This window comes from Centruroides sculpturatus, unplaced genomic scaffold (assembly GCF_000671375.1).
Source record: "Centruroides sculpturatus isolate CEXI.00-Female unplaced genomic scaffold, Cexi_2.0 scaffold4, whole genome shotgun sequence".
NCBI classification, from domain to species: Eukaryota; Metazoa; Arthropoda; class Arachnida; order Scorpiones; family Buthidae; genus Centruroides; species Centruroides sculpturatus.
This window is the reverse complement of record NW_019384444.1, coordinates 420,861-448,486: the sequence shown is the minus strand read 5'-3', so window position 1 is coordinate 448,486 and position 27,626 is coordinate 420,861. Positions and strand designations below refer to the sequence as shown.

The 27,626-nt window shown below is 31.1% G+C and overlaps 1 protein-coding gene across 1 annotated transcript in view; it reads left to right on the top strand.

Annotated features, from left to right (window-relative positions):
- Positions 1 to 202: 202 nt before the first annotated feature.
- LOC111620250 (LIM/homeobox protein Lhx5-like) overlaps positions 203 to 27,626 on the top strand; it is a 69,639-nt gene continuing 42,215 nt past the window's right edge. Inside the window, exons 1-2 of the mRNA XM_023362146.1 lie at positions 203 to 790; positions 25,936 to 26,141. Of these exons, the coding sequence (XP_023217914.1) occupies positions 615 to 790; positions 25,936 to 26,141 (382 nt within the window). The 5' untranslated portion in view covers positions 203 to 614. The remainder of the gene's footprint in view (positions 791 to 25,935; positions 26,142 to 27,626) is intronic.

The window sequence follows — 27,626 nt, the reverse complement described above, 5'->3', positions numbered from 1 at the left end:
CGCTTGCAAAATTTACCTTTTTAGATAATTCGAGCGGCGCACGAAATTAAAACAAACTTAAATAGGCTAAAAGCCGATCATGAAGTGACGTAGGGATCACGTGAGAATTCCCCGCCTCGCGCGCTGACGTCACGTTCCAACAGCCCTAAGACGCAGAAGCGATGTAAGCAGACCTTTCCGAGATCGGGCAGTAAAGAGTTGGCAACAAATCCCGCCTCCCTGTTGCCATAACGACGTTTGATCGACGTGTGCCAAGCTCCTCCCCACCGTCCCAACGTCCAACAAAACAGGGGATAGTGTGACAAGCTGTGGGATCGCGGCTACCCGCTCTCCCTCAGCCGGTCGTGTAGCGGCAGAAAACAGCACTCACCGTTATCGTGTGCATGCGTTGCAAGACTGTTAGAGAGAACGTTCACCTGGCCTCTCGCAACATGTCAGCCGGCGGGACTAGGCCCAAATGTGTTCTTAGAGCCACTTAGCTCGGCCAAACGAGAACGGCAGACAACCATATCTACTACAGAACGGAGGGCACAGCGGTGTACCAAAGGGGACCGGTCGGAGGTGGTCCGGCAACCTCTCGTCTACTTGGCACTAGACTCAGCTCTCCGGACATTATGAAGATGGTGCAATGTGCGGGCTGCGACCGTCCCATTCTGGACCGTTTCCTGTTGCACGTTCTGGACCGTTCGTGGCACGCCAAGTGTGTCCAATGTTGCGAGTGCAAATGTAACCTGACCGAGAAATGCTTCTCTAGAGACGGAAAACTCTACTGCAGGAACGACTTTTTCAAGTAGGTGCCTTTCGTTACTTCGCGTGACACAATCCTCGTGAGCCACTTTCGTGACGTTACCGTTACCAAAACACGGCACACCTCGCGCGTTACTTCTCTTTTTTTTAAACATTAATATTTCGGGGGCGATGAAAACTGTTTAATTGAGCAATTTCTTCAGAAGAGGATCGTTTATTTTCATTATATTTTTAAATATAAAAATTCCTCATGTTTTTTTACTTCCTCGAAATTATATGTTTTGAAGATTCGCATATATTTCGGCGACGTTCGATGAATAAATGAGAAAGGATTGTTCCATTGTTTCAAACGTTCTTGAAGCAATTAATGATGCAAATCGAATACGTGAGAAATGTTTGTTGTGAATTTAGTATTCGATACATAATCCAAAAACCTTCAGACTTTCGACTTTTTTGAAATTCAATTGTCTTTTTGTTTTTAAAACGTCTTAGTGACCGAAATACCACATTTCGAGCACGTATCTTTACATCTCGATTAACTTCTTCAATTTGAGAGCGTGACGTCTGACTGTAAAATTGCCAATACCCATTTGGCTTAATTGATTAAAACATTGAACGACATAACATGACTCGACATTTGGCTCTTACTAAAGCAAGGGATCTTCTCTTCTTCTTCCTCCTCCTCCTCCTCCTCCTCCTCTTCCTCCTCTTCCTCCTCCTCTATACAATTAAACTTTAAATTATAACAGATATTTTTAGAAGGAACCTATAACATTCCCTTGCCAGAATGTTTTTCTATTTTCCAGCTCGGGACTCAGCCACTTTATCGGGCAAACTCAGCATTCTGCCACATACCAAACATTCCTGGTGTGTACCGCTGCCATACGGGGCCGAGAGATGATGCAAATATATACACGCCTATACATAAAAAAAACTTCTAGATGGAAATTTAAGCTTTAAAATTGAACCGAATTTTCGTATAAACTCGTAAAAGTGGTTCCACTATCGTTTATAATAGTTGCGCCAGTTTAAAAATGCCTCGACGTATGATGTATAGGTGAATAGGATTAGGGTACAATTTCGTAGGCCTTGGTAAAGTCGTAGTAGCTTCGATGCGTGCCTTCTGGTGTGAAAGTTAAAGACTTGATAAGTGGCAAAGTCTGGCGGGAAAATTGTTACATTGATCTACGACGGAGCGTTCTCTGGTGACAGAAAGCCATAAGGGATAATAAATGTTGGTTTCTTTAGTTGCACAAAATCCTTTGTTATGACAGGTGAAGGAGGGACGACTGTTTATCTAAGCGTACACGAAACAAATGAACGTATATAAGTTGAATACTTTTGAAAGTGAGTGTACTTCCCGATAATGTTAAAATGGGTTCGAATTTTTTCAGTTCCGAGTCCGAACGGGACGTAAACAAAGTCGACTTAAGATACACAACGTGAAAATTTAAGCACCTACAGCCGATATCCTAATTCATTTATTCAATATTTCATGGAGAAGATATGGATTTTATACGTGTTTCCATAATATAAGGCCATATGTTACCATTTTTTATCATTTCTTATAGAATAAATGACGTAAAAAAGTTGGCATGTTATATATAAATTTACAGGTTATAAAATGTATGAAAGATTTTTCGATTTTAATAAAGACCATCGAAAATAAATGATAAAAACAAAAATTAATTGTCGATAAAGTATTTATATTACAGAAAAATATTCCCTTACGTGTCCAACCGACTGAAAAATCGTACTAGCATATCATTGTTGTTATTACTTAACATTACCATTGACAACTATAACATCTATAAAACATATCAACGTAATATTGACAGTAGAAGGTCGTCCTACGTATTTATAATGACCCGTCTCGCGTAGATTATTTAAACTTTTAAACATGCCAAGCGTCTTTACGGCTTTTTTATAGTCAACAATTTAAAAAACATATAATTTTTACGAGGTTTGTAATATATTTTTTACGTTTTTTTTGCCACTTTTTATCACAACAATCTGTTGCTGCCCGGAAAAGTTAACGCGTGTCGAATTATGTAATGTAAATCAGAAAAGTTTTTTTTTTAAATACTTTTTACTTAAAATAATTCGAATAAGTCTAGAAATCTATACGACCATCTCACGATTAATATTTCAAGATAGCGTAAGAGCTATAGAAACGTGTGAACATACCACATACAAAACCAACGTCCTTCGAAATTCATAAGACAACCTGCTTGACTACCCTTTCCCAGAAAAACGTGAATATCTAAACATATGGCTACACCCATCTTCAAATAATCTTTTTTTCTAATAAATTCAGATTTTTTACTCTAAAAAATATCTTAATATTTGATTAAATATGTATAAATTTTGCAAAACGTAACGATTTCGGCCGTTATGGTAGAGAGATCGCAAAAATTAATCATATTACAACAATAGGTTTCCGTTAATTAATCGATTCCTAATGATATCATTTAAATTGTTTTTTTTTTCTTTCTTCTTTCTTTCTTTTTAATATCTATAAAACGTTTATTTTTTAAATATTTTTTCACCATTTTTTCGATATTTTTTCGATAGATCACAAACTAGATATTCATCTAATCGCAGATGCTATCTAATATTTGACTGAAGGAGAGCATTCGCTTCGACAGATTGATTTTAACTTGATATATTCCGTCATCTAGGAAACAAGATTATATGATAAATATCTATCAAGTTCGATTACGAAAATTGGTCAGGTTATATGCTAAATCTTTTATTTTGTTAACTTTTCTATCACTCCATTCTCTCTCTCTATATATATGCTCCTTTTAAAAATGTTATATTTATGCAAATTCTCTTATGATATTCTGTATAATATTCTTATGTTAACACGTTAACTCTACTGTTATAAGGCTATTAAATAACATTATTTAATTATAATTGCTATATTGAGTTACAAAATGCTACGTTTCTCTTAATATTCTGCTAATTAAACCTTCATTTTAATTTCATTTGTTCTTTACCAAAATTTCAGCTTAAAAATCTAATNGAGAGAGAGAGAGAGAGAGAGAGAGAGAGAGAGAGAGAAAGAGAGTAACTAAGAAAGAGAAGGATTTCGTTTGTCATATTTAGAAAATCGCAAATTGAAGTTAGAGAGGTTAAAAAACCTCACGACATGAATTGTCGTAAATGTGTCATGGCATATGTTTGTCACTTGTTAGTCTTGTTTTATTGAAGTTGATTGGATGTTCATTGTCAGGTGGTTTGTTAGTTCTAACCATAGATGTCAATCTAGGTTGAGCGCCTCTTCTCACTGCAAGTGTTCTCTCGATAATAACGGTTGACACCAAGTTTCCGCAGTTGTCAAACGCGTCACACCAGCTTAAGGGTTGCTAGATGAATGACACAATATGTTGGATCCCCTTGATTTGCGTTTTACGTATGAAGTCTCTTTAGCGACACGTCACTGATTGAAAGGTATGTCTAGGAGATTTAAAATTAATCTTTTCTCTTCCCCCTTTTTTTATATTATATATATATACTTTTCTTTACTTAAATGATATAAATAGATAAAAAAAAAAAAAAGAGAGAGAGAGAAGAGGAAGAAGAATTTTTATTGTTTACAGCCAATAAAAAAAGGGGGTAATTTTAAGGAACGTTTCTACACTTAAATACACTTTGTGCCTTAATGGAAGTTGATCCGCACTTTATACAAACGACCAGTTTTTCATTACGAAGTTGTAAAATTAACTTTAACTTTGCAGATTGTAAGAGGGAAGCGTAAAGGAAAATAATTTGCGTTTTCTTAAACAACAATCATTGACACACTGCTATAATTATCATAGTAAATTATTATTTTCCTCTTTTTTTTACCGCTTAAACCAACCGAATGAATATAAATTTAATAATTTATCTACAAAAATTTAGTAGGAGATAAACATGCGGGAGAGGTTTTTAACTCGGAGAATAACATTAAATGGGGTTAGGCTACTCGTTGCTAGTGTTGATCCAGGCAGGAGATCGCTATTGTAATACATTTCGATATAAGTGCGGAGAGTCATAATCTAGATCGATTGCGAATTAAGAGCACAGACATCATTATTGATTGAGTAACTAGGAGTTCTTATTTTTCCCTCCCATCATCGCTTAGGCTCTCTCTCTCTCTCTCTCCTTCACTCACTCACTCACTCACTCGTTCTAGCAATATTCGTGCAGACACATCAGTATTTAGAGACCCAATGGCTCCACCCTTCTTAAGCATCTTTGACCGTTTTGGCTGATCAAAAAGTTGTTAAGCAATGGTGTTGAATTCTCATCAATCATAATCTTACTTATATTCGAGAATTCGATTTGACCCCTTGCTTATTTTACAATCTCCCAGTTTAAAGTATTTGAGTTTTCTGATCTTTCTGTAACTCGGTGCTGCAGAAATTTTACAATTACAAATAAATAAATAAATAAGAACTTCGGGTGTTAAACATAGTTTTATCTTCAAAAGTTTTTGTTAAATTTGTAATATTTACAGGGTTAAGTTTGTGAGGAGAGGTGTAAAGTATAGTTTCCTCTTATGATATTTGTCAAAAAGACTGATGTTGTCATTGGAAAAATTAACTAATTTTATATTTTATTATCGTTTAAACACTTTAAAGCGTTAAAATATTTAATTTTAAATGAGTCTTAGCCTAAAATTTCTAAAAATTCCATCACAAGACACGGTAGCTTCTAACTCTAAAGAAATCATGGAGTGTAACACAATTTACATCACAAAATTAACAAATTTCGACTATTTTAATAGATTATAACATGAATTTTTACGTACAGTCTCAAATTTTTCCTTTTATTTCGACCAAAATTTATTATAAAATCAGGCCTAAACGACGTAGAAACGAATATGTCAAACAGGAGATTTCTATCGGTTCCGCAGTAAAGATCATCCCAATAGTCGCTGAGGATTATCCAAAAGTGATGGACTTTGGCTCAATCTATTACGCTTCCCTTCAAAACGGATCGGAATTATATCTGTAGCCCTATAATTTCTGTGCAGTGACTTAACATCTCTCTCCAGGGATTCACCTCGATAGCCAAGCTCACCTGATTGCACTTAGTCGTAGAATATCTGGCAACATGCCATGGCATATAATGTAGTTGAACCATTAAAGTGAAAACGATGAAGAGTCTAATAACGTTGTGCAACGACTATGACCTATGTCGTCTCTCTTCAAACATTTCATTCCCTCTATATTCTCATAAATATGATTTACCGTTAAAGATAACTGTTTAAAAAAAATTTATATATCATTATTATATCAATAGATAATTTTTAAAGATTAAAAAAAAAGGAAGAAAAACCTTTTAAAATTCAACTCGAGTGTGTATTTAGTATAGCGCATCGCATCCGATACTTCTCACTTTACGTTCGATAAGATAATGTCAACACGACGTGTTCAGAAGCGATCAAATCTAAGAATAATTCAGTGAATTTTGGACCTTTCATTCAAGAAAAAGAAAAGAAAAAAATCCTCTTAAATCTAGGTTAAAAGTTCTGACTTTTTATTTAAAAATAAATAAATAAAAAAGAGGGGGGGAGAGAGAGAGAGAGAGAGAGAGAGAGAGAGAGAGAGAGAGTAACTAAGAAAGAGAAGGATTTCGTTTGTCATATTTAGAAAATCGCAAATTGAAGTTAGAGAGGTTAAAAAACCTCACGACATGAATTGTCGTAAATGTGTCATGGCATATGTTTGTCACTTGTTAGTCTTGTTTTATTGAAGTTGATTGGATGTTCATTGTCAGGTGGTTTGTTAGTTCTAACCATAGATGTCAATCTAGGTTGAGCGCCTCTTCTCACTGCAAGTGTTCTCTCGATAATAACGGTTGACACCAAGTTTCCGCAGTTGTCAAACGCGTCACACCAGCTTAAGGGTTGCTAGATGAATGACACAATATGTTGGATCCCCNAAAAAAAAAAAAAAAAAAAAAAAAAAAAAAAAAAAAAAAAAAAAAAAAAAAAAAAAAAAGAGAGAGAGAGAAGAGGAAGAAGAATTTTTATTGTTTACAGCCAATAAAAAAAGGGGGTAATTTTAAGGAACGTTTCTACACTTAAATACACTTTGTGCCTTAATGGAAGTTGATCCGCACTTTATACAAACGACCAGTTTTTCATTACGAAGTTGTAAAATTAACTTTAACTTTGCAGATTGTAAGAGGGAAGCGTAAAGGAAAATAATTTGCGTTTTCTTAAACAACAATCATTGACACACTGCTATAATTATCATAGTAAATTATTATTTTCCTCTTTTTTTTTCGCCTTTCTTTCTTAAGAGCTCAAGCTTTAAATTATTTGTAACAGTCTTAATACATTCATTAATTTAGAAAATATAAATATAAATTATTTTCAAAGTATTCTGGAGCAGTTTATCTTCCAGAAACTGTTGCTTAAATAATCATATTTTAAAACAGTTTAGTACCTAATTTTGGAAGCGAATTTTAAAATTATATTACTAATTATTGTTAAAATTTATTTATTTATTTATTTTCAATATTATAGAGTTTATTTAAGAAAAATTTAAGTGTTTTTTTGCTGTAAATTTGGCTTTAAAATACACCGTTTAAAGACTTATGTTTAATGCATTTTTAGAGCCTAATTTTAAGAGAAGATTCTTAAATTATTACAGTAATTATTGTTAAAATAAGTTCTAGAATATTTCTATAATATTCTAGAGCTTATTATTTATAAGAAATTCTAGATAATTTTCTTATTTTATCTTTTAAAATTTGAGTAAGAAACAGATTTCTCCTAATATAATATGTGCCATAATTTCATTCATACTCTTAAAACTTTCATCTCAAAATATATATTTATTAATTAATAAAATCAAATAGATAGTTGGAAATTTTATTTTTCGATAAATTTATTTATTTTTAAAGAAATTAAATTAAAACTCGCCATTTTATAAGGTTAGACACGACTCGAAACAATCGAATTAATTGCGTTATCCGGAACAAATATTTTGTAACTGGAAGGAATTGATTTAAAAAAAAAGAAAAGAAAAATTAATTTAAATCACATCCTAAGCAATAAGCTTAATCCAATTTTATTTAAAAACCTTCAATTTAGTTAGTTTGTTGGAAATTAATGGCAAGAGAACTTCCTACAGTATGTTGCAACAAGTAAGAACATAGTAATTCGAATCCTATGTTCTAATTCTTAAGTATAAATGCAACTTATAAGCTTAAAAATATGATTTAGAAGTTCGGAATTTTAATAAAATAAATATATAATTTATAAATTCAAGTTTAATTTATAGGCTTACATCGAGTAAGGTTACTTTCTTCTAGCGAACCAGTTATCATTTTGCATAACTATTCTTCATTTTCACCCCAATTTTTTGCTATTTTTTATAAATTTAATCAGATAAATTTCCATTTAACAAATTATTTATGATCTATAATCTTGTTTTATATTAATTAATGTGTATGTTTTGCTGCGAACATGTCAGCACGAAGGTGAATATATTAATATATGTTAGTAAGTAAGCGCTTTAGTAAAAAAAAAACGTATAAAAATCATACAAATTTTTAAATTTTCTATTGAAAATTATAAAATTTTTATATATATTTCTTATTTTAAGAAGGTTTAGATTAAAATTTAAAGATAATGACACATATACGCTTAAAATTCATAGACTAAAACCGAGTTAGAAGCGAGCATCACCTCAACGAAACGTCATACTTTCTAATTAAATTATCACTTCCCCAAACTAGATTTCTCTATAAATATATATAAAAAAAATAGAAACGGGAGTCTGAAACACGTTTCATAGAGTGCATCGAATCAATACTAGATGGCGCAATATGTAAAAATTGATGAAACAAATTTGGAGTTGTTTGAGATCGAGTAGAAGCACGCCTTTCCATCAAAGCGCGGATTGGAAGAGGTTGGAAAAGGAGGAGAAGGAGGAGGCGAATCGTTGTTTACTGCCTCATTGATTACTCCATTAGAAAGTAGAAGGAGATGAGGTGAAAAAATTAAGTTTCCGCCGAATAATTTTTTTTATATATTTTATTTTTTATTTTTCTTCTCTCTCTCTCTCTATAACGTATCTGTTCGCCACGAGAGACTTCTCGACGAGGACCACGAAACAATGGCGAAGTGAGATGATGAAGAAACAAATGAAAAAAAAAGAAATATATATATATATATATATATAAGAAGAAAGAAAGGCGTCGATGTTATTAATTCTCGGTAGAGTGACTGTAATTGCGTGGAATAGGTCTTTGTCCTTTTGCCTGACTTATGAACGATTGAGTGAAAACAAACGCATCCCCCCTTTTAACTCGATTTCTAACTTGTTTCACGCGTCTAAAAACACATAAAACTTTATTAAAATTATAGAAAATTTTATAAATTTATATAATTTTTTTTTATATATATATATTCGTAAATTACTTATTTATTCAGATTTTTTTTTTCTAGTTTTTTCAGCTACTTATACATTATAACTGTGTTGATTCTATAGGCTATTCTTTCTATTCATTATATAGAAATTTGTTGAATATTTTTGATTTATTTATTATAATATGTGTCTAAATTTACTATTTTTCTTACGAATATTCTTTGACATGTTAATTGATTATATCGAGAAGGATTGAAGATCATAAGCTAACTGTATCTATAGAAAGAAATATTTCGCTCTTTCCGACTCGATGATTAGTTATAATAGAGATGATAAAACTATTGAAAAATTAATCTAAGAATGTCAAATATATTAATTTACAAAGAAAAAATCGAGTTTTTCTATATTTAATTCTTTAAAATCTAGAAGAAAAGATAGCCAATTTACAACATTTTACTATACACAAGTGGATGCAATCTGTTAGTATACATCTCCCAGCTGGAGTTTGTATCCCGAAACAACTTAAGAACACCGACAAGGGGGTGAAAGGTTAGCCCCGAGAACTTTGTACCCTTCCTGTCGAAATCTAGGTCACCTGTCCCCTTTGGCCTGACTTGCCTTTTTTCCCCTTAACCAGTGGCTAAATTTCGGTTCGTGTGATGGAGTGCAGCTTGTTCTTCTTGCTCCATCGGTGGTAGGCAACCGTTAAAGCGTTTCACTCTTTTGTCTTGCAGGCCGTCTACAGTCTGGACTGCATTTTGTTGTCTCGCTGCATCAAGTGAAGCCACGTGTTATCAAAGGTCACGCAATACACGTACATAGGGGCTAGTACTATTATTAAATATTATTAATCCTAAACTTTCGATTGATTCGATCTTATGATTATCGTTAAACTGTGTTAACAATGTAGTATTTTTACAAAAATACATAGGCCTAACTATATTTGTAAGTGTTTTTTTTTTTAATGGAGATTTCTATTCATCTGTAAAGTTCTAGCACTAAAAAAATTTGAAGCGTTACACTACAGATTTTTGCATCCTTTCTATTCAATTTTATACTAAAAATTTGCATAATTTTTTGAAATTTAATTAATGTTTTATGCTTTTAGAAGCGTAAATTTTAAGATGAAATGTGTTTTTTATACGAATATATACAGAAAAATCCTACATTTAATTAACAAATATTCAAGCTTGTACTATAAAATTAAAAGATTTTGAAGTTAAAAAGTGCATCTAAAATCTTTTTTTCCGTGTTAAAAGTTACTTATAATTCTTTTATAAAGTATTATTTAGACAAATGAAACTTAGATAAATTCTTGTGTAAATCCTAAATCCTTGGAAGTGTATCTATCATACATTTCATATTGAGCATCCTTTTCTAACTTAACTTTTGAATTAGATTTAAATTTCTTAAATATAAAACGAATATTTTTAAAGTGTTTTAATTATTATTTTTAAAATAAAATATTAGTATCTGTATTATAATTCTTAATATCGATATAATTTCAAATCGAAACTTCTATTAGTAGGCCTAATTAGTAACAATTAAATTAATGAAAATTTAATTATTACAAAACGTTAAAAGAACCATTTTATAAATTATACATAAATAGTTAATATTGTTTCAAATTTCATGGAAATCCATCAATAATTTCGTGAAATATCCCAGTTTCTTTGAGTCTCTATCACCAATTATCTATGGCACAAGAAACCCATTAAAAGGCCCACTAATTAAGCTCGAATATGAAAATTGTATGTAACGAACGAGTCTTTATTGTATTTACTTCAGTTAAAACTAACTAATTATGATATTTCTATCATTATTTTCCACTTTTAAGGTTCCATATTCCAAAAATATGTAGGAGTTTCCTATATGTAGAACGTAAATTTGTAGCAACAATACCCAAAAAGTAGCGCATAAGAGTTGATTTATGAACTGTTCGTTAATTATCTACCTTAATAACGAATGCCATTAACGTGTTTAGCCACAAACTAACAAACTATATTGATGAAACAATTTCACTTTTTCCGACCCGATGAATCGTCATAATGAATACAATGAGACTTATATCAATAGAAACTATTGGTTTGAATAAGGAGGAGGAGGAGGAGGAGGAGAGTTGCTTCGTACGATGTTTGAACACACACACACACGCATACACACAAACACACGAGAATGCCTTAAACATCACTCTAACTAACAACTAGTTCTGTCTAAAACAAAGAATTTGATTGTGATTGATCGAACTGCATTCTTACTGGGCGCCTGCTTGCTCGGTTAAAGACATTGTCAATTCTACAAACAAACTTTTGTCTTAAATAAGTCATTACTGCCAATTCCAAAGAGGGTTTAAACAACTAAGATTGCAAAGGTCCCCTACCTTATTGTGGCCTGCCTCTAGAGCACCCATCAAACTTGATTATGTAGATAGAAGCGTACAAAGATTACCTTAAACAAAACGCTTTTTATTTAACTATAATAGGCTATTTAAATTAATTTTCAAAGCAATAATTACAAGAATAATTTGAAAGAAAACAAAACAATAAATAAATAAATAGTAGAACATTTTTGTTTAAGGGCAATAAACTCCAAACATTGTTTAAATTCGTGAATTTATGCCTAACTTTTATTGTAAAATTATGTATTTTTAGATGAATTTTTTTAAAAGTTTTTAACAGGAATGTATGCGTTAAAGCCTTATGTATAATATATTTAACATGTATTTTGTTATTTGTTTTTATTGTTTCAATATTCTAAACACGTTTCAACAGTAATAAGCTCTAGAAACAACGTTCTAGAAGCACACGAAAACGTTCTCTTAAAGATGATTTTTGAAAATTCTCCCAGAAAACTTTACTAGAAATATAATTTAATTAAAGAGAAATATATAATTTTGAATAAACTAACATTAAATAACGCTTAAAATATTATAAATGATAAATAAACTACAAACAGAGCGATAATTTGGCCAAATTTTAAAGAAAGAAATCATTAAAAAATTAGAATTTAGACTAAAATAGGCAGAAAAAATATCAAAAAAATAAATATCCTTTGACATTTTTATATCATCAGTGAACAGACATACATACGAACAATAGATATTTTACGTAATTTTTAAGAGGCGAAGATTAAATAATGTTTAAAAACATTATAAATAAAGTTTAATCAGGGCGAAAACTTAGAAATCTAAAGAAAATCAACACAAAATTTAGAGCTTAGACCAAAATAAAATACAAAAATCTCAAAAGAAAACAAAAATTACAAATTATATTTCAAAATTTTTATATCAGCGAACAGACAAACAAACGAACGATTAGAAAGCTTAAGAATTGCTTAAATTTCTTCATCAACTATACATTTAATATTAATATAAATAAATTTTTTCACGAATATTTTTTTTTCTTGATTTGGATTTAATATGTTCATTTTTATCTATAAAGAAAATGGATTTTTAGAAGAAGAAGCAGCAGCAGCAGAAGAAGAAGAAGAAGAAGAAGAAGGGGGATGGAGGGGGATAGAAAAAAGCTTATCAGAAGCAAGCATCGCTCCTCTCCACTCTCGCTTGTTAACGCGATTCCACCAAATCTGATACATCCCATCTTGGAGCTCGAATCGATTTAAACGAAAGGAAGGTGACATAAAGTATTTTATAAGCGTTCGGTCAGAATTTCTATAATTAATCAGCAGCAGCTGGAATCGTTTACAAAAATCTAATGGCGCGCTCTCGTTTGCTAGTTGTGTATTTGGTCAATACGTCGCTCGTAACTTCTCTTCCCCCTTCCCGTGATAAAAATGTGTATAGAAAAATCTTTAGATGATTTTTTTTTCTTGACTATAAATGATGGCTTGTATGATCGGAGAGTGGTTCATGGATGGAATTGATGGTTGAGGTCTTTGGGACGCGCCTGCAGATGTCGCCCCCAGCTATACCTTGTCCGGTAGCTGCATTCCCTCACCCTTTTGTGTTCCTCCTGTTGAAATACCTTCGGGCCATCACGAAACCACCCTGTCGATTCAACCGTATTATACTGAAACGCCGCAGCAATCAATACGTCTAATAAAACACCATCGGCTTGGCCTTATCTGTCCGTAACGCTATAAAGAAAACTGAAACTTCTTACCCCCTCTTCAATCTCTCGTAAATGTTTAAATTCGTATCATATATAAGAAAATGTTAATTTTATATAGTTTTAATCAACCGTATGCTTTATAAAACTTTACAGACTTGGACTGATCCGTCTGTAAACTTCTCCCCTCCATTTAATCTGTCTTAAGCATTTAAATTCCTCTTTAATATGTACGAAAAAAATGCAAATTTCGGATCGTTTTAGTAACTCGTAACAGTCCGTACTGTAAATATAATAAGGTTACAGTACCACAGGTTTGTTCCGTCTGTCCGTAACGCTATGAAGAAAACCGAAACTTCTCCCTCTTCCATACATCTTAAACGCTTAAATGCGTGCGTAACACACGAATTTCGACATTTTCCGAACAACTCGCACGACAAAGTTTAGCCTTGTCTGTCCGTAACGCCGTAAAGAAAGCCTGAACCTTTATAGTGTTTAGACGTTAGATACGAGCATAATCCATACGAAAAAATGAATTTCGAATACATTTTACAGGCATAAACCCGAATGAAACAACAACAACAACACCACCACCACTTCGGCCTTGTCTGTCCGTAACGCTTTAAAAAAAAAAAAGAATCCGAAATCTTCCCCAATCGCCAGACATAAAATCTGTACGAGTAAAACGAATTTAGTTAAGGGTTTTAATAACTCTTTAACAGGTATTTATGTAGATTTAACGAGACCAAATCGAATTATTCAACGAATTAGAATATTAGGAAAAGTCTATCCTTGCGGATATTAACGTGGAGACTATTAAAATGACATAAAGGAATACTGCTGATATAAGATATCATCAAAATATAAGGCAGATTACAACGTTCAAAATGACTGTCGGAATCTAAAGCATCAGACAAGTATCTTTACGGTCGTTTTATTGTCACTAACTTCCTCTTAATATTTATACAATCGAGAGATTTTCTTATAATTCTCTTCTATGGCTTCATCTTAATTGATACCAAATGCTTGTTTGCTGATGTTTAAACACCGTTTTTAATGTTTCTCATCGATTTTTTGTTGTATTAATTACGATTTACATGTATTTCTTTACCGTTTTATTTCGTTTCAAGCTCAGAATAAAGGATTCAAATTGAGTACTACGCGAAGTTTGTGCCTCTTTCAACCTCCTTAATACCGTAGTATTCTTTTAAAGCGATTTAATATTAATAAATTATAGAAAAAAAGTATGTTTCCTTCTTGCTATATCCAGTTACTTCCTTTAATTTAAGGCTACAATTTAATAATAGCCTTCGTACAGTACCTGTTTCTGAAAAAACAACTAGAATAAAAAGTAGAATTTTTAGATCCAAATATAGTGTACAGTTTTGATAGATTCCAGGCTTAATATATTAAAAATAAGCTTAATATACTATAAAATAAGTTTAATATATAAAAAAATAGAACCGATTTAAGTACTTAATTGAATAAAGGATCCAAATTTTGAACCTTTATAAGGCTTAAGACGTGTGATGTATAATTTATTTTAAAGGCTTAAGGCTTTATATAAAGTTAAAATTGCTTACGATTGACGAGCCTGAAGCTTTAGACTGACGAATAAAAGAAATACAGTCGATCCCCCTATAACACTGTTGATTTTTCCGTTTTATATGAATTCCATGTTGTATGAGTCACTTAAATTTTACAAATACGTGTGCCAGGCTGTGAACGGCTCACGTATTTATAAAATCTAAGTGACTCGTATAACATGGAATTCATATAAAATGGAAAAATCAACAGTGTTATAGGGGGGTTGACTGATAATTAAGGCTCAAAATATAAGGTTCGATTTATCATTGTTGCTGAATTGTACGCTTACAAATCGAGAAAACCGGTTAATTTATTAAAATATCATTTGAAATTTAACAAAAATAATTTAAAAAATTTACTTTGTACGCACAAAAATGATATAAATTAATTAGTTAAATAACTTAAAAATCTAGCCCTGTAAGGTAGGCCTATGTAAAAACTGCATTAGAACAGAGTGAAATCGAATATTCATATATAAATTTATTGATTATTGTGGTGGTTATAACCTAGAGCATTTCTCTTCTATCATTATGTAGAGTTAGAGCAGATGTAGCTGTTCAACTGTATGCAAAGACAAGACATTGCGTAACTACACATAGCTGTCAATCAAGCGCAACTCTCAAGCGACCAGTCGTGTTTTATAAGCTGATAACCGGTTAATGACACAAAAGCGAATACTGATCTCACTTTTGTAGTTAATTTATAAACATACGCAAGAGATTTTTACAAAGAAAAATACCGATTTTTAGGAAAAATTCGTTAGAAAACTCGCCGACAAAAACACAAAGATAAAATGAAATAGCAAGTAATATAAAAATTAAAATAATACAAATGAATAATTTAGATAAAAATTTAAATGGTGGGGATGTTTGGAATTGTTAATTTTATATTCTATTCAAGGAAAAATACGAGATTATAAAACTAGCATTGATTTAAAAACTTATCCATTTTTCATAAACCCCGCGCTTTGCTTTTTGAATGGTGAAAAAGACAGGGAGGGAAGGAATTGTCGATCTGTATTCTTTTATTAATACAAACATACATACAGACAGACTACTATACTTTGATGCTTGTAGTTTGCCATCAATCCCAAATTCCTTTCGAGCTTGGGGCTATGGCTCCTATCTCTACAGAACGGATAAAATAAACAATTACAACCAGGAATGGGAAGGAGTTTGGTAAGGCTGCCAACGGCACTTTCACTTTTACGACATAAAACTCGTAAAACCAAGTCTCGACCAAAACAGAAAGGGTTGAGCTTCGGTTATATTTTCTGCTGCCGGCAATGTAGGCAGCTCTTCATTAGCGTGGCCCATTGTTTCTTAACTCTTGACGTCATTTCCCGTGAGGCTCGTGCAGCACGCGCGCTTCCTCTTATCTATATGCCGTCATTTTACTTTTTTTCCAACCCCCCTCTTCTTACTGCTTTCCTGTCTTCCTGCTCTTTTTTTTTATTATTTCTTTTTTAAGCCATTGTTATGGAAATTGCTATCAAGTTATTCTTTGTCTAACTCCTCTTCTGTTTTTTGCTCGACGCTTTAACCTTTTTTGACTTCTGCCCTGTTATTACCGAGTCGGACATCTCTCAGTCGGTGGTTTAATGGCTGCTAATTAACACAGTATTCTTCTCTTCGTCCACCGGATTGCAATTGTGACCCCCCCTTTATTTTTTCCCTCTCTTTAAACGACTCTTCTTTGCTCGATTTTTCCCTCCCTTCTTCATCCCTTGCTTCCCAACTAAATCGATTTTTGATGTACTCATTGATGGGTTTCATTGATGACTTTTTCTTCATTGATGAAATTTTACGTCCATTGATGAAATCTCATTAGTTCTTGATCTGTTAAACGGTTGTAGCATGGAAGATTTGCTGCTGACCATTCTATAATTTAAGCACCTTCTCTGGCGTGGAGCCAAATTTTTGACCATGTGCTTGCTCTATAAATACTAAAACTTTTTTCTTTCTTTTTTTATATTCTTTCTTTAAGGATAGTGACATATAATTATAAAAAATTTCTGCCTTTAATATTATATTTTAAGTACCGCATTTATTGACACCTTATGCAAATTACATTAAAAGCACTTGTGGCACTCGTAGGCCTATGCAGATTTCTTTTTTTTTCTTTTTCACGCGATGTAAAGGAAAAAGAATATAAATTATATCATTTTTACTGTTTTATTTGATAAAATATCTAGTCTATAAAGTATTTTAAATTAAAAATTGTACCATAAAAAGAAGAAAATGCTCTCAGTGTTCATACAAAATCATTGACTTTTACTAGGTTTAATTTATATATTTAAATGACTTGATGTATTTTATATATTCGTTCATTAATTAATAAAATTTTGTTTTTAAAACTAATCTGTCGAGTTATTTAGCTATTCTGAAAGCAGAATTGCGGCTCCGTTCCTAAAGTAGCTAGACAGAAAAGACAAACGTTCGAGAGTCACTTGAATAGTATTTATGATCTCATATATTATCCTGTGACACTCTTCTTCGAAAGTGCCTTATTTTAAAATGAAGAATTGGCTTCAGTTAGTAGACGTTTCCGGAAAACAAAACGGTTGAAGATAAGGGAGTAACTTATGTTAATATTAACTAAGTTTAGAGGAAAAATTCCATTGGTAAGAACGTGTAGGAAATTTTATAAAGTTTAAAATCCATTAATAAATTGTAAAAGTAGGAAATTCGATTAAGATTTTATACAATAAGAAAACGAAATTCCAGATAGAAAAAGAAAGCAACGCGCACCTTGCACTGCTCACATTCTCCGAATGCGACCTTGACTTGTCTGCGCGTGCTGCGCTTACTGCAGAAGTCACGTGCAATACTTTTCACCCAGCAGTGGTCGTCGTGGGTCGGTGGATGTCCAGCGCTTTAGCTGCCACTATAAATTTTCTCATGACTACCCTGCGTGCATCTGGTCGCACTTTGAAGCCTGCCAGGTATAGAATGTCCGAGAATAAAATTATCGTGAAATACATGTGTAATGAGATAGAAGGCAAGTCGTGCGTTAATTAATATGAGATGCTTTAGACGTCTAAGTAAGCTATTGTAGTCTCTTTCTCTATACAAGAGTTTGTTTATTTGTTGTTGCGACGTAATTCATAGCTGATATTCGATCGATACCTTTCTTATGTTACGCTGTAAGTCGAATTTAAAACTTGGAGTTTTCAGTCAAGCGTATGCAATTTCTTCGTTGTAAATGGATAGAGCTACATACCATCCTTTAATGCAAATACATTCTGATATTATAAACGATATTGTTTCAATTTGCAATTCAATTTTATGCAGTTACTTTCCTTCTTGCTTACAAGTATTTAAACTTTATGCGCTTTGCTTTATATAAAATTAACTTCTTAATCAATTTATATATTTTTAAATACCTTCTACTAATCATGATTAAGAAGATTTGTGAAGGTTAATCCAGTATAATCCGTCACTTTTTTTTAGATTTCAATACGTACAGTACCACTCATATAACGCAAAGTCGTGTTCGTTCCTCCATGATAAACCGCATTCAATAAATTTACTCATATTATTGAACAATACTTTTCATGTAAGAGAATTAAATATCGTTTCATCCTTATTAATAATCAATTAATTTGAATAGAAAATGTCTAACAGCGTCGAGTGACATATCTTGCTAAAGAATTAATCTCCATTAAAAGATCCGAAATGAGATTATGGGATTAACTATCTTATTATTGAAAAATCGTTTTTAAACAATTAAAATAATAAAAAATGTATAAATCTCTATTTTGATAACATTACACGCAACAAAAGCCTAGTAACAACAGATACACCTTCACTTTTGCAGCATCCACACAGCAGTGGCGTAACTGCTATATAATTTTGAGGCTTTTGCAAANTTTATAACACTAGTAAATCAAAAATATGTTTAATTAATAGAACAAGTCATTGTTCTTAATAGGAAAGAGCTGAATAAGCATTCAATTCCTCGAATTGGATATATAAACCATATTTTCGAACACTAATTCAAGCTAAACAAAGAGAAAACTCTAATGATTTTTTTTATATATTTAACTCATATCATACAATATTTTTAAATTAAAATTAAACTACCGCATCATAATTTTTAATAAATTTTAATGAAAAAATTTCGATTATTTTAAAATATTATTATTATTATTATTATTGAATTAAATTTCTATATTGAATGATTAACAAAATGTGCAATTCGGAGAAGAAGAAACAACTGTTTTCAATAGATTATTAGCATTTAACATACTTAGCCTCATTATTACTATTTTCACTAAACACAATGCTAATGCGGTAGACTAGTTTAGGATTATCTTTTAGTTTGAGAATTGTATTCTGTTGGAAAAAGGAACTTGACAAATTCTATTATTTTTAACTAGCCAAAGGCAAGGATACAAATCCTTGAAATTACTGTCTTTGTCTGTTTAACAACTCACAAGAAACTATTATTAGTCTCTTTGCAACTGAATTTCATAAGATATTAAGGCATTCGAAAGTAGATTGCGCCTAAAGACAGCATTCATTTTTTTTTTTTTGTTAAATTTTGCAAAATTGACTCTAAAATAATTTAATATGATAAAAAATCTGTTTAGAAAAATAATATTTTTTTTTAAGTTTTTAGCATTAAATTCTGTAATTTTATTAGCATATTGATATGAAAAATTAAATTTCTAAGTATAGAAAAATCATGCAAACTAAATTAAACTAATGTATACTTTTATACAGTACAATACATGTTGAAATGGTACAGAACAATGTGCACCTGGATTATCTGGACCTTATTGGTAGCAGGTGTTTGACCGATTTCTGGACATCGACCCCTGGGCCACCCGTTGTCACATCTCCCGCTGTAGGACTTAGAGTACGATTTATCCTCTTAGAGCCCAAAATAGGATTGCGGTGTGACTAAAGTAGAGACCAGGTGGACGATGAGTGTGTGGGATAGACATATCACTGTTTGAATTCATGGTGAGAGAGAATCAATTGTTTGCTGACACAGCCACTCAGATTCGCTCATCCAACCATGATACTTATTTGGCTTCGACATAATCCGAAAAAAATCGTCACCTCTTTACACGCTTGCCAAGTGCTATGACAGTTTGTAAGTTCAATAATTATCGTTTACGCTGTTTTAAACCTTGCTATTTACCTGAAGACCTATTTTCAGTAACCAAACTATTTGTAAAACTAAACAATTTCATCACGAAAGAGGTCAGGAGGCCAATTTAGTTACATCTTAAGCATGTTCAGAGGATGAGTTGACGTGTAGAGCACAAATAACGATATATTCTTCCATAAACCATTCGCTCTAACGTGTTTGGATTTATTTGAAACCGATAAAAACAGATATTTCCTTAAAAATTAACAGTCTAATTGATGATATAGAAGGCCAATTTGGTTCTATCAAGCTTTATAACCATCTTCTTGTAGTATAAAAGTTAAAAGTACGTACTGTTCATTCTCAACTTCTCGAATTAAATAATTACAAAGAAAACGTTGCAAAATTGTCTTTAAATTGCTAAATTTTAACTCAGTTGCATACTTTTTAAGTTCTACCCAACTGATTCTGTGCCTAATGTAGATTATCCTTATGTTAATATATTGTTGTGAGGAATCAATAAACATTTAAAAAGTAAATTATCGATCGGTAGACCTTAGCATAACTCAATCATCGTCACTTGTCCGTGTCTTTTATGTTCTTCACTTTGTCCTCACTTTTAATGGAAGTAAAGAATTTATACACGTTAAAACATCGAACGTTATTCATATAATATATAGGCCTATATAGGTTATATTTATAGAAATAATAGTTGTGTCGCGTGTTGGTCAATATTTGAACATTAGAAGAACGAAGACAGAGTTTAGAACTTTGTTATTTTTGAATTATTAAGAAAGAATAAAAGAGCGTTAAAGATAACACTAAAACATTTGGGAAGATGCTCCTCACGCAGCAAGATGGCTTCATTTTTTTTAACATGTATAAACATATAATCTTCAATTATTCGTTTGTTTATGAGAAAATAAAAGAGATATTAGCATAATGAATAAGTTTATTAGGTATTAAGCTCGTTTTTATACATCAGAATACAAGAAAACATTAGTTTAATGGGAGGCACGTACGATGTTTACAAGTAACTAAAACATCGTAAAGAATCCATTCGCAGTAAGAAAATCAGAGTAAAATTAATCTATTAAATGTAAAATATCGATAAATTGCATTAAAATTTTAATAGAACTACGAATTCCTATAAATATATTCAATTTTAAAGATTTCTTTCTTAATCATCATTGACTAATAAATGTAGTTAAAGAGATAGAGAAGAGAGTAAATTCTATAATTTTTGAAACATGTAATAAATTAAATTGCAGAGATTTGTAACGGTCCTTCTGAAGATTTTGATTAAAAGTAAAAGGGGGGGACATTGCTCCAAATGTGCAATCGTGACACACGCTCGACATCTGAATGAAAGCTTAAAGATTTAAAATGGATTAAAGATGCCGACAAACTAACATATTCAAAACAGCAGATGAATGAGACATCAACAGCTGCACATGAAAGTATAAACATCGACTGACGTATTACGAACTGAGGCCCGTCAATTATGGGAGAACCACCTACCGCCTATGACGTCAGGCGGTCACATGAGAGCCATCTCCCACAAGAAAAGAGAGGGCGTGATTAAAAGGAGCACGTGCTCGTCGACGGGAATTTGATAGCCGAACATACAAACATTCCCTCTCTCTCTTTCTTTCTTTCTTTCTCCCCATAAAATTGCTATTTCTCTTCGAAAATTTCAACTCATTTTTAAAAAATATTTTTGTGTATTTTTTTTTTTTAAATTTAAACTCGTTACTTTTATAAATTATTTTTATTTTTAATTGTAAATTGCGATTGATGTGTGTTCAGATTTGTAGCTCTTGTTGAAAGTCTTGTTGGTACTGGTTAACATTTTCGTAACTAATTTTAAACTAGATCACGTGAATGTAGTAAGTAGCCTATGAGAACTCTGTAAAGAAGGCTAACTGACTGTTACGTCACACGCCAATTTATAAATTCCTCATAAAATCACGTGACAAGTATAACTTCCCTCAACCGTTACGTTCACGTGATCTAGATCATTATTTCCAACTGCCAAAAATAAATAAATAAATAAATAAATTTTAGTGTTAAGATGGATATTAAAAATCTCTCCCACGTTATGAATTTGAAATTAGCCATTAACACGAGATGAGGAAGCAACAGTTTTTTTTTAGGGGCTTAAAATTATTGGTTGGTACGACTATAATTTTTGGATTTATAACCTATCGAAAGGTACTTATTAAATCAAACGCCAACGAGTAAAAGAGTAGGAAGGTAGTTTTCTTGTGATTAAAACAGAATGTACAACTCGTGTCACTCGTTTAACATAATTCAGGAAGGCGTTTCGGTGTCACGTGGGTGGTCACTTACCTCCTCTCATGCTTTGTGTATTCAAGCGTATCCAAGCCAATGAAGCCACTAAGTGTGATGTTGTCGTCGAGGTAACATCCATTAGCCTGTAATGGACTGAATCGCAGTGAAAAGGTCTCGCTTGGTCTGTTTGACTCCACGTAACCGATTCTCCAAATTTAGAACGTGTCCTTGTAACTTTGTTTCCCCCTATAATTAATCCCCATCCCCTTTTCTTTTTTTTAAAAAAAATTTCTTAATCAGTTAAGCGTCGTTTGTTTCAATTTAGATAGAGGAATTCACTTAAGAAAGGATTAATTTATTAAAATTCTAGATCCTATAGATTATAAACTGTTTAGGATATGTTCTTTTAAGTTTTGTTTAGTAAATTTTAAGCTTAGAAAAAAAAGAAGAGTATATTATAGATTAATTAGATGATTTATAAACTTTTATACAGTTTAATTAAAAGAAAAAGCTCGAAGAAAATTTTACGATAAGAGTTTTATTCATTAAGTTTTTTTCTTATTAACTGTAGCGAGTTTTATTTAAAAAATTAAATTTTAAAAATATTTTTCTCGGATAAATCTAAATTAGTTTCGATTTATATGTAGTTTTTATATTGGTTAAATTGAAAATAATTACAATGACGTGATAGAAAATGAGAAAACAAAATCCAGTTTAAAAAAGTTATAATGAACATAAATCGTCCTCTGCGATAATTGTAAGATATCAAACATAAAAATTTTGAAGATTATCAATTTGAAATATGATTATCTGAACAATGATTGGTTTAGAAATTGAAATAGGCGGGGATATGTTAACTTATATATTCTTTTTCTTAAATAATCGTTCTTAAGTTAGCGATATCTCAGACTTTATTTTAATATATTAAAAAAAGTAGTCTTGTTTAAAGCCTTATAATGTTTATTTGTATAGCAACATTTTGCTATACATTTTTTTTTTGTTTTTTGAATAATGCAAATAGAAGGTTATAGTAATGTATAAATCACTTAAAGAATTTAAAATCAGGTTGTATTAATGGAAAACTCTTTTAGGTAGAAAACGAACTTCGGATTTAACTTCTCTAAGCACTAAAGTATGGACCACACCTATCCTATCTTAACAATTCAAACCACTTACTCCATGAATTTTTTATTGTAATTCGCTTCGTATCATTTAGTAACCTTTAAAGTTATAAACTGAGCTTCAAACAGGTATATCTACTATTTATTATGCATAATAGTGTACTTACATATAAGAAAAACTATTGTTTTTTTGCTTATATAAAACAACTTTCTGCACAGGATCTGAGGTAAAGAGGAATCCAAATTTAACTCGCAACTTTATTCGCGTCTAGAGCTATTGTTATAACTATAATTTGGCGTGCCCCTATTTTTTCTAGTAATTGACAACATCATTTCTTCCTCGTAAATAGACCTATTTGTAGGCGTAAACGCTTTCACCAGGTACAATTTATGGTAAGAGAATTATTATTTATCACCTAATAGATAAAAAAAATGAGGCATCACATCTATACAATCATTTCGTAAGAATATTTCACAGAGTACCATCCTTACAAGATGTAAAAACGAACATTTCCTACTAACGTCAAGCCTACAACCCAGTAGCAAACAATCCAAACAGGAAAAGACCAAACGTTCCTAATGATAGTAACAACAGTATGGACTCGTGCAACATCACGAACGAGTAGCAGCGAAGACACTACAGCTCTAAACGCCGTGTAATGTCCAGATGGAACAACGAGATAGCACGCACGACTCATTGTTTTCCAAACTGCCCGAGTTTTATTATCCTTTCCTCCATAACTTTTCCTCCTTTTTACCCCCCTTATACATGCTGTTTATAGGGGTGGTTCGTGCTTCAGATTCGGACTACGCCTTCTCCCCGTAGCATTTTCATACACGTCACGCTCTTCATGATCTCCCTCCTTTTCTAAACATGCCAAAAATCGACATAATTAAACCATGTTCTTTACATCTTTCTACATCCAATAAACTCAAATATTTGAGATTTATGCACAACAGTGATTTTTTTGCCATTTTTTTTTTTCAATAAGGATACCATTCTTATCGAGTTTTACTCTTCCACCTTAGCTAGCAATTACTTGACATCTCGAGCAGTTTGTCATTCTTTAGTAAAGAAAAAAAAAATAAAGCCCCGAGGCTTCTTCGATGTCGACGTCGAATATATCTTCTAATGTTGCTCTTTTACGTGCTGTAAACGATAATAAAGTCAGAACAGAATGGAAAAGATGGGTCGAATTTTACAGCAACAAGATATTGTCACGATTTACTTTACAAGAAAACGTTTATATTCTAGTTAAGAGGCTTATATAAATACTTCTAAATGACGAAATAATAAAGTTTTTAAACGTCAGTTTGTTTAAATTAAGAAAATTTGACTTTTGAATGCCGTACAGATTATAATTTTAATGTTTGTTATATAGTTTTAAATCATGGTTTTGATATGCAAATATTTTTGAACTTTTTAAAATAGCTTCCGTTTTAAAACAGATTTGCATATCAAAACTTGTACAACAAATTTTAGAAATTATAAATTTATTATGTCTAGACTCGACTGAAAGAAACAGATTTGTAATTTTCTGACAGTAAATAAGTTAAATTAAACTATAAATAGGCTCTTGTTGAAATATATAAATTTTTATTATAATTTCAACTGATTCATAAGCATGGTTTATATTTAGTAATTCAAACTTTAAATAGTATTATTTTATTTTTCTCTGAAGTTTTTTAAGTTTTATTACTTAAAATATTTTAAAAGCATTAAAATAAACATATTTTAAACATTTCCTACTCTAAGCAATGCGAATTTTTTAATAAAAATTAATAAATATTCTACCTTTTATATGTACTGTATTTTACCTTTATTCTACCTTTAATGTATTAATTTACTGAATAAAATATTGTTTATAATAAAAATAATATTAATTTTTTAATTATCTTTACTAGATTTATTTTAATTGTCAGCTTATAAAAGTTTATCTTAAAGTTTTATCATTATCTATAGAAATTTTGCTAACGTTTCACTAAAATATATTTTGTAAATAGCCTCAAGGCAATATTGTTAAACAATATTTAATTTCAGACATTCTTCAACTTTTTTCTAGAATTTATAAACTTAAATATAATTGTCTAACTATATTTTTGGATGTAAATTATTAATTAATAATAAAACAGTAGTCTAGCACTCTTCATAATTTATAGATTATTAAATTACTAATTACGTACTCTAAATTTAGTAATTTTTTTTTCAATATAAATTTATAAATCTTAAAAACAAGATATGAATTAGTTAATATAGAAGCTTACATATTTATAATTATAATTATTTAATTTATATTTTAAAAATAAGTGTCTTAAGTTGAATAATTTCAGGAGAGATGCCAAAGAGGGATGTTTAAATTAGTGAAAAGAAAAAGTTAAATTTAAACTTAAAATGCAATCATTGCTTTACTTAATAGAATAAGAAGTGTTGAAATATGCAAAATAACCCCCGAAATTTAGTTATTTTTCCGCTTTGCATAATTTTCTTTGACTTAAAATTACTATTTTTAATAGTGGTAAAAACTATTATAACAGTTTAATTAAGATATTTTCTTAAGTTTTCATCTTAAATGCTCTGTGTATCGTAGAGAAATTACGGAAGAAGATGAGATATTAATATCAAAATGTTATTTTTATATATTGCAGGAGATACGGTACAAAGTGTGCAGGATGTGCTCAGGGTATATCACCCACCGATCTAGTTAGGAGGGCTAGAAGTAAAGTATTTCATCTAAAATGTTTCACATGTCTCGTATGTCGGAAACAACTGTCTACGGGAGAAGAACTTTATGTACTAGACGAGAATAGGTTCATTTGCAAAGATGATTATTTGAACAGCAGGCACAGCCAAGGTAAGAAGGATCTCTTTCTTGTTTTCTTTTTTTTTCTTCTTAGTTTTTAAAATATAACCAATGTTTTTAACATTAGAGGGAAAATAATAGAAAACGAGACGAATCGTATATAAATTTTGTAAATAATTCAATATTTCTTTAGATTACCTCAACAAGAAATTCGATATTATTTAATTCCAATCTTGTTTAAGGGGATATAAAAATGATTTTTGAAATATTTAAAAATTTTCTTCTACGTCTTTTGAATTATTAATAATATAAGAAGAAAAAAAATAATAATAAAAAGAGAGGGTCTATATAAGCAACGAAGACACAACAGTAATTGGAAATCGTAAAGCATTTTATTTTCGTTGGGGTGTTTGTTTAACCAAAAATTAACTATAGAAACTCAGCAAAAACTAATTTCAAATTCTATTAAATATTGAACGGGTTTTCTATCATCTTGTAAAAGAAAAACAACAAAATAAGTCTTTATAGATCGGTGTTCTTGTTTTTTTTTATTTTTATTTTTATTTTTTTGTATTTCTTCAATCGTCGCCGAGGATTATTGTGCTACGCTTTTGAATAATTGACAATCAACAGATCGACATCGATTCACGCTTTGATGCACCACAACAGATTGTCCAACGACGTGTTTACCGATCTTCGTTCTTACTTGCTTATGAAACAAAACAGTACTTTATACAAAAACTACATTTATATAAATCTTCTCATTTTCAATTATTGAAGCATTTAATGTCATCTTTTAGTGCCGTATTCTACAAAATCATAGTATCAAGGTAGTGTTATATTTTGTGTTATTTTGATGCCGTAATTGATGAATTCTTAGTGTCATATCATCATCGTTCTTAATATAATATTATGGTCTATGATATAATATTGCTATTTTGTAATGCTAATTGATGAATCTCGTTGTTTTTCGTATCATAATGTCGTGGTTTGTAATGTTGTAGTCTAAACAATAATTTATGAGAATTTTGTACCTAATTGATAAGGACTTAATGCCAAAATTGGCAATTCTCATAGTGCCATTATCTTTTATATTATACTGATGTAGTTCTCTTACAGCCATAGCTGAAAGGCTCCGTGCCATAATTGATTAGATCATGTCATATTGGTAGATACTACTGTTCTTTATCGGTTTAGCTGTATGATATCGTAAGACCATATTATAGTAGTATAGTGCCATTCCGATGAGTAACCACTTGAACATAGTATCACAATCTGGGATATCATAGCACTAAGTCGATGAGTAACCACGCGATCATTATGCCATAATCCATGATATCTTGGTGCCATATCGATGAGATATGTCAATACAGCTTGCATAAATTGTAAGTTTATATTCTGACATTAGTAACAAAAAAAAATAAGTTATATTCTAATTTAATCTTAGGCTCAGAGAATATAGCTAGAATAAAAAGAAAAGGTTACTTTCTAGATTTTTCAACAGATTTAAGATGTACTGTACAGTACAGTGCCTAG